Below are 10918 nucleotides of genomic sequence, written 5' to 3' on the forward strand. Positions count from 1 at the left end.
CCTCTTCTAGTGCGGGGAAGCAAACAACGGTACCGGGCGGCAGACGACCAGGTCTCGAATCTTGGATGATCAGCTGGGCATGTAAGATTTTTTTTTTCCTTCTTGTTTTCTTATCGTTCAGGAATTTTTTTTTCCTCTTTGCCTTCTGTCGTCGTCGGCGTTTGAAAGTTTGGAACGGGAGGCGGGATGGTGCCGCGAAGAGAGTCAGTCAGGCTCAGATCGCATCGGGGCATCACACGCGTGCTTGGCTCGCATCAAGCTTTTTATTTGCTCGTTCGCATCTGCCGGCTTTCGACTTTTTTTTTTTGCTGCGTCGCAAGACACGAGCGGGAGATTATTGGCGCGTTGATGGGTGACGATGGTGGCGGCATCAAGAGCCTCAGGCAGACCAACCAGCCAGCCCAAGCGACCGGGTAATCGCGCAGACCCGAAAGACGTCCGGGCCCCTATCGTTGCATATTGCAGTGTTGGCAAGTTTGCGGCGACGCGCAAAGGCAATATGCGTTCGGCGCGCGCGCCCCTGCGCCGCCAGCACACGCAACAACAAGACCGGTCGCGATAGGGAGGGCTCAGGGACGGCTCGTGAGTCGTGACGATACGCAGGGCGCGCGCAATGCACTCCTCGTATTTTGCTTTTTTCCTTTTTTGCCGCTGCGGCGGTAAGGCTGGCTTGGTCGCAGCGTTTTCTGCCAGTCTGTGTGTCTGCGTCCGTTCGTTTTTTAATTAATTTGATTCCCACCTCGGTCCAACCGTGCTCCCCTTGGCTTTGGCCTGGCCGCCCGCCAGCGCACATCACGAGAGTTGGTCCCCCCTATCGCCACGATCCTCCCTCCTATCTGGATGTGAGGGAAATCACTGCCTGAGCGCCCTAACGGCGAGATGAGAAATGTAATTGCTGGCACTGCTGCTCCGAGCTCGAGAGTCTCGATTCTCGGCGACGCGATTGAGATAGACAGCTTCCAATGCTCCTCTAACTGCAAGCAGTATGTAGCGACAGGCACACGATAATAGCGCGTCGCCTAAGCCTGCAACTCTGCTAGGACGTATGTAGGACGCGCCGGCAAGCTCCATTTTCGCATTGGATTGGCAGCAGCGAGTCACGTTACCCATCATCCCTACCCATAATCCGCAACACCCGCAATTCCCGAGACTACTCCCGCGCCTCGCATCCGACGGCACCGGCTCGCGCACCTGCAATGCGAGGCCGAGTTAAGGCGAGCGACTGCGAGAAAAAACACTGCGGCTGCGAAACGGGCGCCAGGGGAGGAGCCAAGAGCCCTAAGCCCTGCAACCACGCGGCGCGGTACTTCGCGGCATGCTCGGTCGCCGACTGCGGCATTTGCGACCTCCATCTCATCACCCTCTGACTCTCTCGTAAGGCTGACGGGCTGAGACCGGCAGATTGTAGACAGACACCAGACGCGCGGTGTGCTAGACGCCCGGCATCTGACGTGTGTCCATACGATATCTCCCATAGTGCTTCTTTCTTCTTCTGCTGCTGCTGCTGCCGTGCTGTGTGGTATTGTCTAAGAGTTGACCCCCCCACCCCATCTGTCAGCGCGATTATCTCCACACCACCCCCATCCTTCTCGGCTTCAGCACCCAGTAAAAGCCCAGCCTCCCAGCCTCCTCCCTAGCCCGATCTGTCACATCCGTCTCGTTCCGTTCCGCCCAGTCCGGCAGCCACGAGAAGGCGTGAAGCACGATGTCAAGATAGGAAGACAGCTAGATAGCCACCAGGCCACTCGGACCACCCGAGTAGTCAGCCAGCTTAAACAACGCAGACCTCTGGACCAACCAACCAGCTGCCAGCTAGAGTAGAGTAGGTTGAGTCCGCTCGAGGCCGTCACTCCCGTCGAGTCCACTCCAGCTCATCCGGGCGGGCCGACCCGAGTCGGCTCGACCAAAGTCGGTAGGTACCTGGGCACATGCGTACCACGTAGGACAAGGACAAGGAACATCGACGGTCGGGCGGACGGAAGAACATTGAAGCACCCTCTCTAGGGACAGTGGATCGGCTTATGCAAGTAAGCAGCAGGCATCCACCTACTACTAAGCTACACGAGGCAGGCAGCAAGGAGGACACCGCCACCCACACCTTCCCAAACAGGCAACTACGCGACAGGGGCGCTAGGTAGCAGACGACAGCCTACCGAAGACAGCAACAGCATCAACAACAAGAGCAACACACACACACACACACACACACACACACAACGCGCAATCAGGGGCACACCAATCTCGCCGTGTCTTAGCTAAGGCATCAAGGCACCAACACCCATTACATACGCGACGATCCGGCGTCATCGCCCATCCGCCAACGACATCATCGATAATCTGCAACACCAACCTCAACCAACACCGACGTCATAATCACCAGCCCTACGCCTGCGCAACCTCCATCCCGCAGTCCCAAATCCTCGCGTGGCGCTCGCCAGGGGGGATCCAGCAAATACAATTTCCCCCATCCGAGCAGCCCGCAAACGCCCGGCTCGCTCTTCAATGCAATTTCCCCCATACCAGGGCGCGGGCACATGCGCGCGCCGCGCGCGCGCGCAACCGTTACGGAGCCAGGACTCTCCTTCGCCAAGGAGCGCGCGAGCGCTCGGTCGCCCTGATACATGAGCTTGCTTATCAAATCCTGGAGATCTTCATTCAAGGGGGGGCTGCCGATGGGGGGCGCGCGCGCATACGCCGCTATGCCGTCTTTCATTATACTACTAGCTATCTAATCGTCTATCCGTGTCCCGCCTCTCCCGTCTATCTAATCGGGAGGTGCGCAAATCTAATTAAATGAAGCTACTACCGTATCGTGGAATTGGGCGCGAGACTGTGCGCTGCCCGTTCTTCCTGGGGAGACCGCTGCGCCTGCCGGACGATCCGGGGAATGGTGCGCTCAGTCACCGACCGCTGCTTTCCCCCCAGCTTTCATTCCATCACCTCTCTAGGCCTTCTTGTTCGCCTTCTCCAGGTCAATCAGGCTGCGTACAGTGTCGACAATGGACTGCTCCAGGTTGCGGAACTGCAAGCCAAGCTCGCGAGTAGCCTTGCTGTGGTCGACGCGCCAGAACTCGCCGACAGGCTTGCCGGGCTCGCCCTTGGGCACGCGGTCGTTGAGCTCGGGGTAGGCCTTGCGGATAGCGTCGCAGACGGCCTGGTTGTTGTAGACGTCGGAAGAGACAAAGTAGCGCTGGCCAGCAGCCTCCTCCTTCTCGTAGGCGAGAGCGTGCGCCTCAGCCACGTCCCTAACGTCGACGAATGCGGGGAACATGGCCTCGCCGGGCTCCGTCTTGTCGCCCTTGATGAAGCCGTAAATCTCGGCAGAGGAAGTGTTGAGCTTCGAGAGGTCGTCAACGTAGTGCGCGTTGGGGCCGTAGATCATGGGCGGGCAGATGGTCGAGACGGTGAAGTTGGGCTTCTTCTCCTCGACAAACTTCCAGGCGGCCTTCTCGGCAAAGGCCTTGGAGGCCAGGTAGGCAACCGCGCCGTTGCCAGCAACAGCTTCATCCCAGGTAACCGGGTTCCAGTCGGCCTCATTGTAGACGTGACCGGGCCAGGTGCCCTTGCTGAGGTCGATGAGGGCCGCGAAAGACGAGGTGATGACAACGCGCTTAACCTTGGGGTTGAACTTGTAGGTAGCCTCAAGGACCTCAGTGGTGCCCTTGACGGCGGGGTCGAGCAGGTCCTTCACGTTGTCCTTAACCTCGAGAACGAAGGGAGACGCGGTGTGAATAACGCCATCGACGTCCTTGACGGCCTCGTCGAGCGCGCCAGGTGCAGACACGTCCGCAACGATGGCGAAAGAGAGCTGGCTGAGGTACTTGGCGTGGGTCTTCTTGACCTTCTCGGCAGTCGCCTCAGAGCGAACAGTGGTCCGGACGTTGTAGCCTCTCTCCAGGAACGAGTTGAGGACATGGGCCGCGAGGAAGCCGGAGCCGCCGGTCACAAGGACGGTCTTGCCCTTACCGGTGACGGAGTTGACGACAGAGTTAACGGTTTGCTTGACGGTCTCCATGTTGGATCTGCGGAATGAGTCGCGACTGGTGGGTGCGGACGGGACGTGTGTGGGGGCTGAGTGAGAGTGAGGCTGAATGAGGCTCAAAAAAATGCAGAAAGTGAGTCAGGACAATGAAGCCGAAGGAAAGCTATATAATTCACTGTAGACGGAGATAGGGAATAAACACAGTGGCAACATTGCTTCAAAGATTGCACTAGAATCTTCAGAAACAGACAGCATGGTACGAGAAGCGCACGATTGATGATGTAAAAAGAGGGCCCTGCGACAGATAGGTGGCGAGGGATGACCTAAGGATGGCCTATGAGTATGAAACGTAGGTCTTTGGCAGGTGGGTTATCGACAAGACGGGAGTCACATATCAGTAATCGGCCAGTGCTGCGACGAGAGCCATCGGGCAGTGAGCGTGACGCGGCCGCGAGGCGCGATTGCCGCAGCTATCGTTGCGAAGGGATGCCAAGTGCGACATTGTAGGTAGCAGAAGGTACCTAGAGAGTGAGTGAGAGAGACAAAGAGAGAAAGCGAGGCTCGAGGCAGGCGCACGCGGGGGCGGTACGGCACAGCGCCGGCATCGCAGGAGACGGGCCGAAGGAGCAGTCTGGAGGTCTGGAGAGAGCTGAGGTTTGGCGACTTTCGCGAAAACAGATGATCCGAAAAGGAGGACGGTGAGAAACGCGGTGAGGCTCTCTAGTTCGTAGCAGCTCGCGTGGCAGGGTCCGAAGCGACGTGTCTTGGAGCCTCCAAAATGTCGGTCGGCCGAGGCGTGCGAGGGAGCTGGAGGGTGGCCCTGCCGCAAGACTGGAGGCGGACAACAAAGTGGATGTCAGCGATAGCGTCGCGGCGCACAGGCTGGACCGTTTGTGATCCGCGGCTCCTGCATCGAAGGCTGCATGGAAGCCGGAGCGCGGCGCTCCAATCCCGGGGCGGCCTGTCCTCTCCCCCCGGCCGCGAGCGTCGCTTGCCGCATGCAGAAAGGCGCGGTGTCTGAGCGTGTGCCTATCGCTCGTTGCACATGGCTCACCTATTATACCCAGCGTCACCGCCCTTTGCAAAGCCTCCCAGAGGCATTTTCACCAGTAGAATAGTTAGAAAGGCATTGAAAAAAAATAAAAAAAAAATTGTAAGCACAGGCCTTGCCTGCTGAGTGGGCACCTCCTCCACCACCTCCTCCAGCCCCAGCATTTCGCATTGCGGCACGCACCCACGCCTGGCCGCTCCCGGCTGTGGAAGTGCAAAAAACATAACGGCACAGAGCCCATTGGCTGGCAGTGAGGGCCCACATCTTGCTCGCATCTCGCGGGCAGCTCCACCGCTGGAAGCTACCCTGCAGATCGCAGCGGCGGCCGTTCGCTGTCGACGCTAGCGCGCTGAACCATGGGGAGCGTGGAGAGGCTTTCGGCGCGCGAAGGAGATGTGCCGATGATCCTTCGGCCTTTGACTCCAGGTCAGGGTTCGCCGAGGCGCCCCCATACGTCAAATCGCGCACCCAGGTCGCATCAGGCGCCCACCAGGCCCAAAGGCCGCTAGCGCAAGGGGAGCCCTTCGCCTCAAGCACGCTGCCCCAGGAAATGGGACAGGACAGCACCGCGCGACTCTAGCCCGGCCGAGGCCAGGCCGCCCGCACACACACAGACGGTCAGGGTGGCAACTGGGAAAAGTAGCTAGTTCGTAGAATGGCCATCGCGTATCGGGCTGGACAGTCCAATGGCTTCAATCTCCGAAACCCCACGGTCTCGCTGGGGGTTGACGTAACGCCCAAAAATCGCGCGGCTGACCCGGCCCTGCTCCAGCGGCCGAACGCTGGCGGAACGCACGGCACCGACCAGGGTAGAATCGCCGGGACGTCACTGGTGCATGCTTGCCTGGCCTGGTGGTCCGTGGGCGCTGGAGCTGGGCCGCACCTGGGAAGGGCGTTTCTCCGGGGCCCAACACGCCCACACGCGACTGTCCTTAAGAAGGCTGCCGTCGCGCCATCCAGAAATTTTGCTCCTCGCTCTTGTTCGTCCCCTCGTCTCCAGATCGAGCGTACAAGTGTGCTGCTGCGCCTGGCTCCTGTCGCAACCCCTCCCGCAGCGGCGGATCCTCCCCTCCTCTCTGATATTCTTTCTCTCTTCCACCCTACGCATCCAACTTGCGCCTCTACGAACCATCAGAGACCCCTACCACTTAGTATAATACCTTAATATTCCCATCACCATGGGCAAGCACGGCAAAGACGTCGAGAAGGGCGACCCCGCCCAGGAGTCTCACCGCGACGAGTACGAGGGTCTGGACGAGTACGCTGCTCTCCAGAAGTTCATCACCACCTACCGCGACCCCAAGGCCGCCCATGGCGAGTCCACCGAGGCCGCCGGCGAGGGCGAGGGCAAGAAGAGGGGCTGCTGGCCCTTCGGCTCCAAGAAGGGCGGCGCCACTGGCGGCGGCGACATGACCGTTCCTCCCAACTGGCTCGAGGCCGAGATCAACCAGGGTATCTCTGAGAGCGATGTCCAGACTCGCCGCAAGCGCTTCGGCTTCAACGAAATCACCACCGAGAAGGAGAACATGTTCCTCAAGTTCCTCGGTTTCTTCCAGGGTCCCGTCCTTTACAGTAAGTCACCCGCTCCAACCATTCGACCAATGAGCGTCGCGCTAACCCTGCCCCAGCTATGGAACTCGCTGTCCTCCTCGCTGCCGGTCTTCGTGACTGGGTTGACTTCGGTGTCATTATCGGTATTCTCTTGCTCAACGCCATCGTCGGTTGGTACCAGGAAAAGCAGGCTGCCGATGTCGTCGCTTCCCTGAAGGGTGACATCGCCATGCGCGCCAACGTTGTCCGTGACGGTCGTGAGCAGAACATCCTCGCCCGTGAGCTCGTCCCCGGTGACATTGTTGTCCTCGAGGAGGGTATGACCGTCCCTGCCGACATCCGTCTCATCTGCGACTACGCTACTCCCGAGGACTTCGAGCGCTACAAGGAGCTCCGCGACGCCGACAAGTTCGAGGAGGACGACCCGGAGGGTGAGGAGAAGGACGAAGAGGACGAGAGCGACAAGAACCACAAGTACGGTCAGCCTCTCGTTGCCTGCGACCAGTCTGCCATCACCGGTGAATCTCTCGCTGTCGACAAGTTCATGGGCGATGTCTGCTACTACACCACTGGTTGCAAGCGCGGCAAGGCCTACGGTGTTGCCCTCAACTCCGCTAAGCACTCTTTCGTCGGTCGCACTGCCATGCTCGTCTCCGGCGCCAAGGACCAGGGTCACTTCAAGGCCATCATGGACTCCATTGGCACGGCGCTGCTCGTCCTTGTCGTCTTCTTCATCCTCGTTGCCTGGATCGGTGGTTTCTTCCGTCACCTCAAGATCGCCACCCCCGAGAACAGCTCCGTCAACCTTCTCCACTACGCCCTCATCCTGCTCATCGTCGGTGTCCCCGTCGGTCTTCCCGTTGTCACCACGACCACTCTCGCCGTCGGTGCTGCCTACCTTGCCGAGCAGAAGGCTATCGTTCAGAAGCTCACTGCCATCGAGTCCCTCGCTGGTGTCGACGTTCTTTGCTCTGACAAGACTGGTACGCTCACTGCCAACCAGCTCTCTCTCCGTGAGCCCTACATTGCTGAGGGCCAGGATGTCAACTGGATGATGGCTTGCGCTGCCCTCGCTTCTTCCCACAACATCAAGTCGCTCGACCCCATCGACAAGGTTACCATTCTCTCTCTCAAGCGCTACCCCAAGGCTCGTGAGATCCTTCAGCAGCCCTGGAGGACCGAGAAGTTCACTCCCTTCGACCCCGTCTCCAAGCGCATCACCACCATCTGCCACTTGAACGGTGACAAGTACATCTGCGCCAAGGGTGCCCCCAAGGCTATTGTCAACCTCGCCAACTGCTCCAAGGAGGTCGCCGACCTCTACCGCGACAAGGCTACCGAGTTCGCTCGCCGTGGTTTCCGTTCCCTTGGTGTTGCCTACCAGAAGAACGACGGTGACTGGATCCTGCTTGGTCTCCTCTCCATGTTCGACCCTCCCCGTGAGGACACTGCCCAGACCATCATTGAGGCCCAAAACCTTGGTGTCCCCGTCAAGATGCTTACTGGTGACGCCATTGCCATCGCCAAGGAGACTTGCAAGATGCTTGCTCTTGGTACCAAGGTCTACAACTCCGAGAAGCTCATCCACGGTGGTCTCACTGGCTCTACCCAGCACGATCTTGTTGAGCGCGCCGACGGTTTCGCTGAGGTCTTCCCCGAGCACAAGTACCAGGTCGTCGAGATGCTCCAGCAGCGTGGTCACTTGACTGCCATGACTGGTGACGGTGTCAACGACGCTCCCTCTCTCAAGAAGGCCGACTGCGGTATTGCCGTCGAGGGTTCCACTGAGGCTGCCCAGGCTGCCGCCGATATCGTCTTCCTTGCTCCCGGTCTCTCCACCATCGTCCTTGCCATCAAGACTGCTCGCCAGATCTTCAACCGCATGAAGGCCTACATCCAGTACCGTATCGCTCTGTGTCTCCACCTTGAGATCTACCTTGTCACCTCCATGATCATCATCAACGAGACCATCCGTGTCGAGCTGATTGTCTTCATTGCCCTCTTCGCCGATCTTGCCACCGTCGCCGTCGCCTACGACAACGCTTACTCCGATGAGCTCCCTGTCGAGTGGCAGCTTCCCAAGATCTGGATCATCTCTGTCATCCTCGGTGCCCTGCTCGCTATCGGTACCTGGATCATCCGTGGCACCATGTTCCTGCCCAACGGTGGTATCGTCCAGAACTTCGGCTCCGTCCAGGAAATCCTCTTCCTCGAGGTCTCCCTCACTGAGAACTGGCTGATCTTCGTCACCCGTGGTGGTAAGACCTGGCCCTCGTGGCAGCTCGTCGGCGCCATCTTCGGTGTCGATGCTCTTGCTACCATCTTCTGTATCTTCGGTTGGTTGTCTGGCAAGCCCCAGATCACCTCTCCCAAGGACACCTTCAACCAGCGTCTCGACGGCTGGGTCGATGTTGTCACCGTTGTCGTTGTCTGGTGTTACTCTATTGGTGTCACCATCATCATCGCCATCGTCTACTACATCCTCAACCGTCTGCCCTTCCTCCGTGACCTTGGTCGCAAGAACCGTGGCCACAAGGACGCCCGCATCGAGAACATCATTGGCCGCCTCTCCAAGCTCGCTGTCGAGCACGAGGTCGACCCCGACGGACGCGGCAGGTACCACCTGGTCCAGAAGGTCGCCGAGGAGGAGGAGGACTAGATGTCTTACACTGTTACGCATCACGCATAGTCTTTCCCGGTCCTTCCAGTCGAAGGACGCAGGCATTTGGGGAGTTGGTGTTGTTACGCATTTCCTTTTCACCTCTATAGTATAGATATAGACCTTAATGCGACTCTGAGGTAATTCATGAACTCAAACATTTAAAATACTACTTGTGCCACTACAATCATCTGTGACTTGAGTGACTGGTTTCTGGAAGTGACTGCGATTGACCGATCTAGCTTGGCGTCCTTGTCTAGAGTACCTTCGGCGGAGCCCAGGGCTCCGGCCTTGGTCACGGCAAATTTCCGCACGAAAATTCTTCACGACGGCACGGCAAAAGTCTATCGAAGCAACGGCAAGTCTTTCGCGCGACAACGAATGGACGCACAGGGAACCAATTCCTCCACTCGGCGGTGAAACCGAAAGACAGCCTGTCCCTGTCGGTGTGCCGAAGATGCCTCAGGCCAACGTCGGCTTTTCACCCGCGCGGACGAGTCAGTCGCCGTGGGGCCTCGGGCGGGACCTTACATGCAGGCCAACATGGATGTGGGGAGTGTCTTCCGTCGGGCGGACAGAAATGACTCCGTCTTGGATTGTCAGCAGGCAGAGTAAGACCGATGCGATGTGTGTGGAGTTGACAATCTATTGCTTCAGGGGCGGCTCGTACTCACCGCCGCGCTATAGACTGGGTGGGCTGGGACTATTTGCTCTGGCTTGGCGGCGGCATCCCACGCCAGCAGCCTCACTCGCGCGCACATCCCCAACCTCGCCAGTTTCGCAAATGCCTGCGCCAAGCAATATGGGTCTTCACGATGTGCGCCGCTTTGTTGCAGCTCTCGTCGCAGCGCGGTCCGTCCAATGACGTTGGCTCTCGGCTGGCCCCCATGCAGCGGCCACCTCAACGACCAACTCACGCGCATCCCAATTTCAACCCTGCTCTCGACTCCCCCATCCCCCACAGCGCGGGCCAGCGTCTCGCGCCTGCCGCGACAAACCGAGCCTTGCTCGACGACGTCAACCTCGCGACTTGTCGCTCCACTTCAAGTTTCGACACTGCCCCCGTGCCTGATGGAATGAAGCTCGAGTGCGCGTGCCTTTCGCTACCTGCCAACTCCGCAAATGCCACCCTTCTCCACACCGCGCCTGTGCCTGACCCCGGACCGCTTGTTTTCTCCGCCGTCAGGCGAGCAAGCTGGAGGGCACCACCGCCGAACCCAATTGCCTCGTGCAACATGCTTCTCGTGGCTGTGACTGATCTGCTCTGCTCGTATTCCCCCCGCAAACGTCATCGCCTCTCTGTCGGTGACTCCTGACGAGAATGCTTCGCTTGCCTTCGATGTCGGGTGCTCTCTCCTTTCTGTAACTCCCATCTTCTGACACGGTCGGTTGTCAGGAGACGGTCTTGTTTGTCTTGTCATTGCCTTGTGTGGTTTTGCGAGTCTCTAGCTTGCGAATCCTTCTCCTTTGCTTGCGCAACCTCGACTGTGGTGCTCCCGTTGCACCCTCAAGAACTTCGTTGCAGTACGCGTCGTTGACGCAGCTCGACATTGCCGGCTCGAAGAACCGCAAGGAGACTCATTCTGCCGCGACTCCAATGCCAGGGCGCATTTGCGGCGCCATAATGGATGTCATTGCATATTGATTTATGGAGAATCACAACGGAGAGCAAGAG

The 10918-nt window shown here is 58.8% G+C and overlaps 5 protein-coding genes across 5 annotated transcripts; 4 read left to right on the forward strand and 1 right to left on the reverse strand.

The window, feature by feature from the left end:
* Window positions 1–87: 87 nt before the first annotated feature.
* On the forward strand, window positions 88–934 carry K452DRAFT_293339 (uncharacterized protein). Its single transcript, XM_033541544.1, has one exon. The coding sequence runs from the start codon at window positions 359–361 to the stop codon at window positions 560–562; it is 204 nt and encodes a 67-aa protein (XP_033390999.1). The 5' UTR covers window positions 88–358; the 3' UTR covers window positions 563–934.
* Window positions 935–2968: 2034 nt separating this feature from the next.
* On the reverse strand, window positions 2969–3958 carry K452DRAFT_214353 (uncharacterized protein; the record flags this gene model as incomplete). Its single annotated transcript, XM_033536224.1, has 1 exon — window positions 2969–3958. A coding segment is annotated over one exon (990 nt), but the record flags the coding sequence as incomplete, so codon positions are not given.
* A 1540-nt stretch (window positions 3959–5498) lies between these two features.
* K452DRAFT_35561 (uncharacterized protein) lies at window positions 5499–6399 on the forward strand. The gene has a single exon (XM_033545974.1). The coding sequence runs from the start codon at window positions 5689–5691 to the stop codon at window positions 6196–6198; it is 510 nt and encodes a 169-aa protein (XP_033391001.1). The 5' UTR covers window positions 5499–5688; the 3' UTR covers window positions 6199–6399.
* Window positions 5979–9342, forward strand: K452DRAFT_323142 (uncharacterized protein). Its single transcript, XM_033544612.1, has 2 exons — window positions 5979–6605; window positions 6662–9342. Exons 1-2 carry the CDS (start codon window positions 6212–6214, stop codon window positions 9241–9243), a joined length of 2976 nt encoding a protein of 991 aa, XP_033391002.1. The 5' UTR covers window positions 5979–6211; the 3' UTR covers window positions 9244–9342.
* Window positions 9343–10058: 716 nt separating this feature from the next.
* On the forward strand, window positions 10059–10559 carry K452DRAFT_363254 (uncharacterized protein; the record flags this gene model as incomplete). The annotated part of the gene is made up of 1 exon (XM_033546561.1): window positions 10059–10559. One exon carries the CDS (start codon window positions 10059–10061, stop codon window positions 10557–10559), a length of 501 nt encoding a protein of 166 aa, XP_033391003.1.
* Between the last annotated feature and the right edge of the window lie 359 nt (window positions 10560–10918).

Source organism: Aplosporella prunicola (genome assembly GCF_010093885.1).
Source record: "Aplosporella prunicola CBS 121167 unplaced genomic scaffold K452scaffold_135, whole genome shotgun sequence".
In the NCBI taxonomy this organism is placed as follows: domain Eukaryota; kingdom Fungi; phylum Ascomycota; class Dothideomycetes; order Botryosphaeriales; family Aplosporellaceae; genus Aplosporella; species Aplosporella prunicola.

Coding starts and splice junctions, on each gene's coding strand:
- K452DRAFT_293339 (XM_033541544.1), top strand. CDS start 359: ATGGTGGCGGCATCAAGAGCCTCAGGCAGACCAACCAGCCAGCCCAAG.
- K452DRAFT_35561 (XM_033545974.1), top strand. CDS start 5,689: ATGGCCATCGCGTATCGGGCTGGACAGTCCAATGGCTTCAATCTCCGA.
- K452DRAFT_323142 (XM_033544612.1), top strand. CDS start 6,212: ATGGGCAAGCACGGCAAAGACGTCGAGAAGGGCGACCCCGCCCAGGAG. Junction 6,606..6,661: donor CCAGGGTCCCGTCCTTTACA/GTAAGTCACCCG, acceptor ACCCTGCCCCAG/CTATGGAACTCGCTGTCCTC.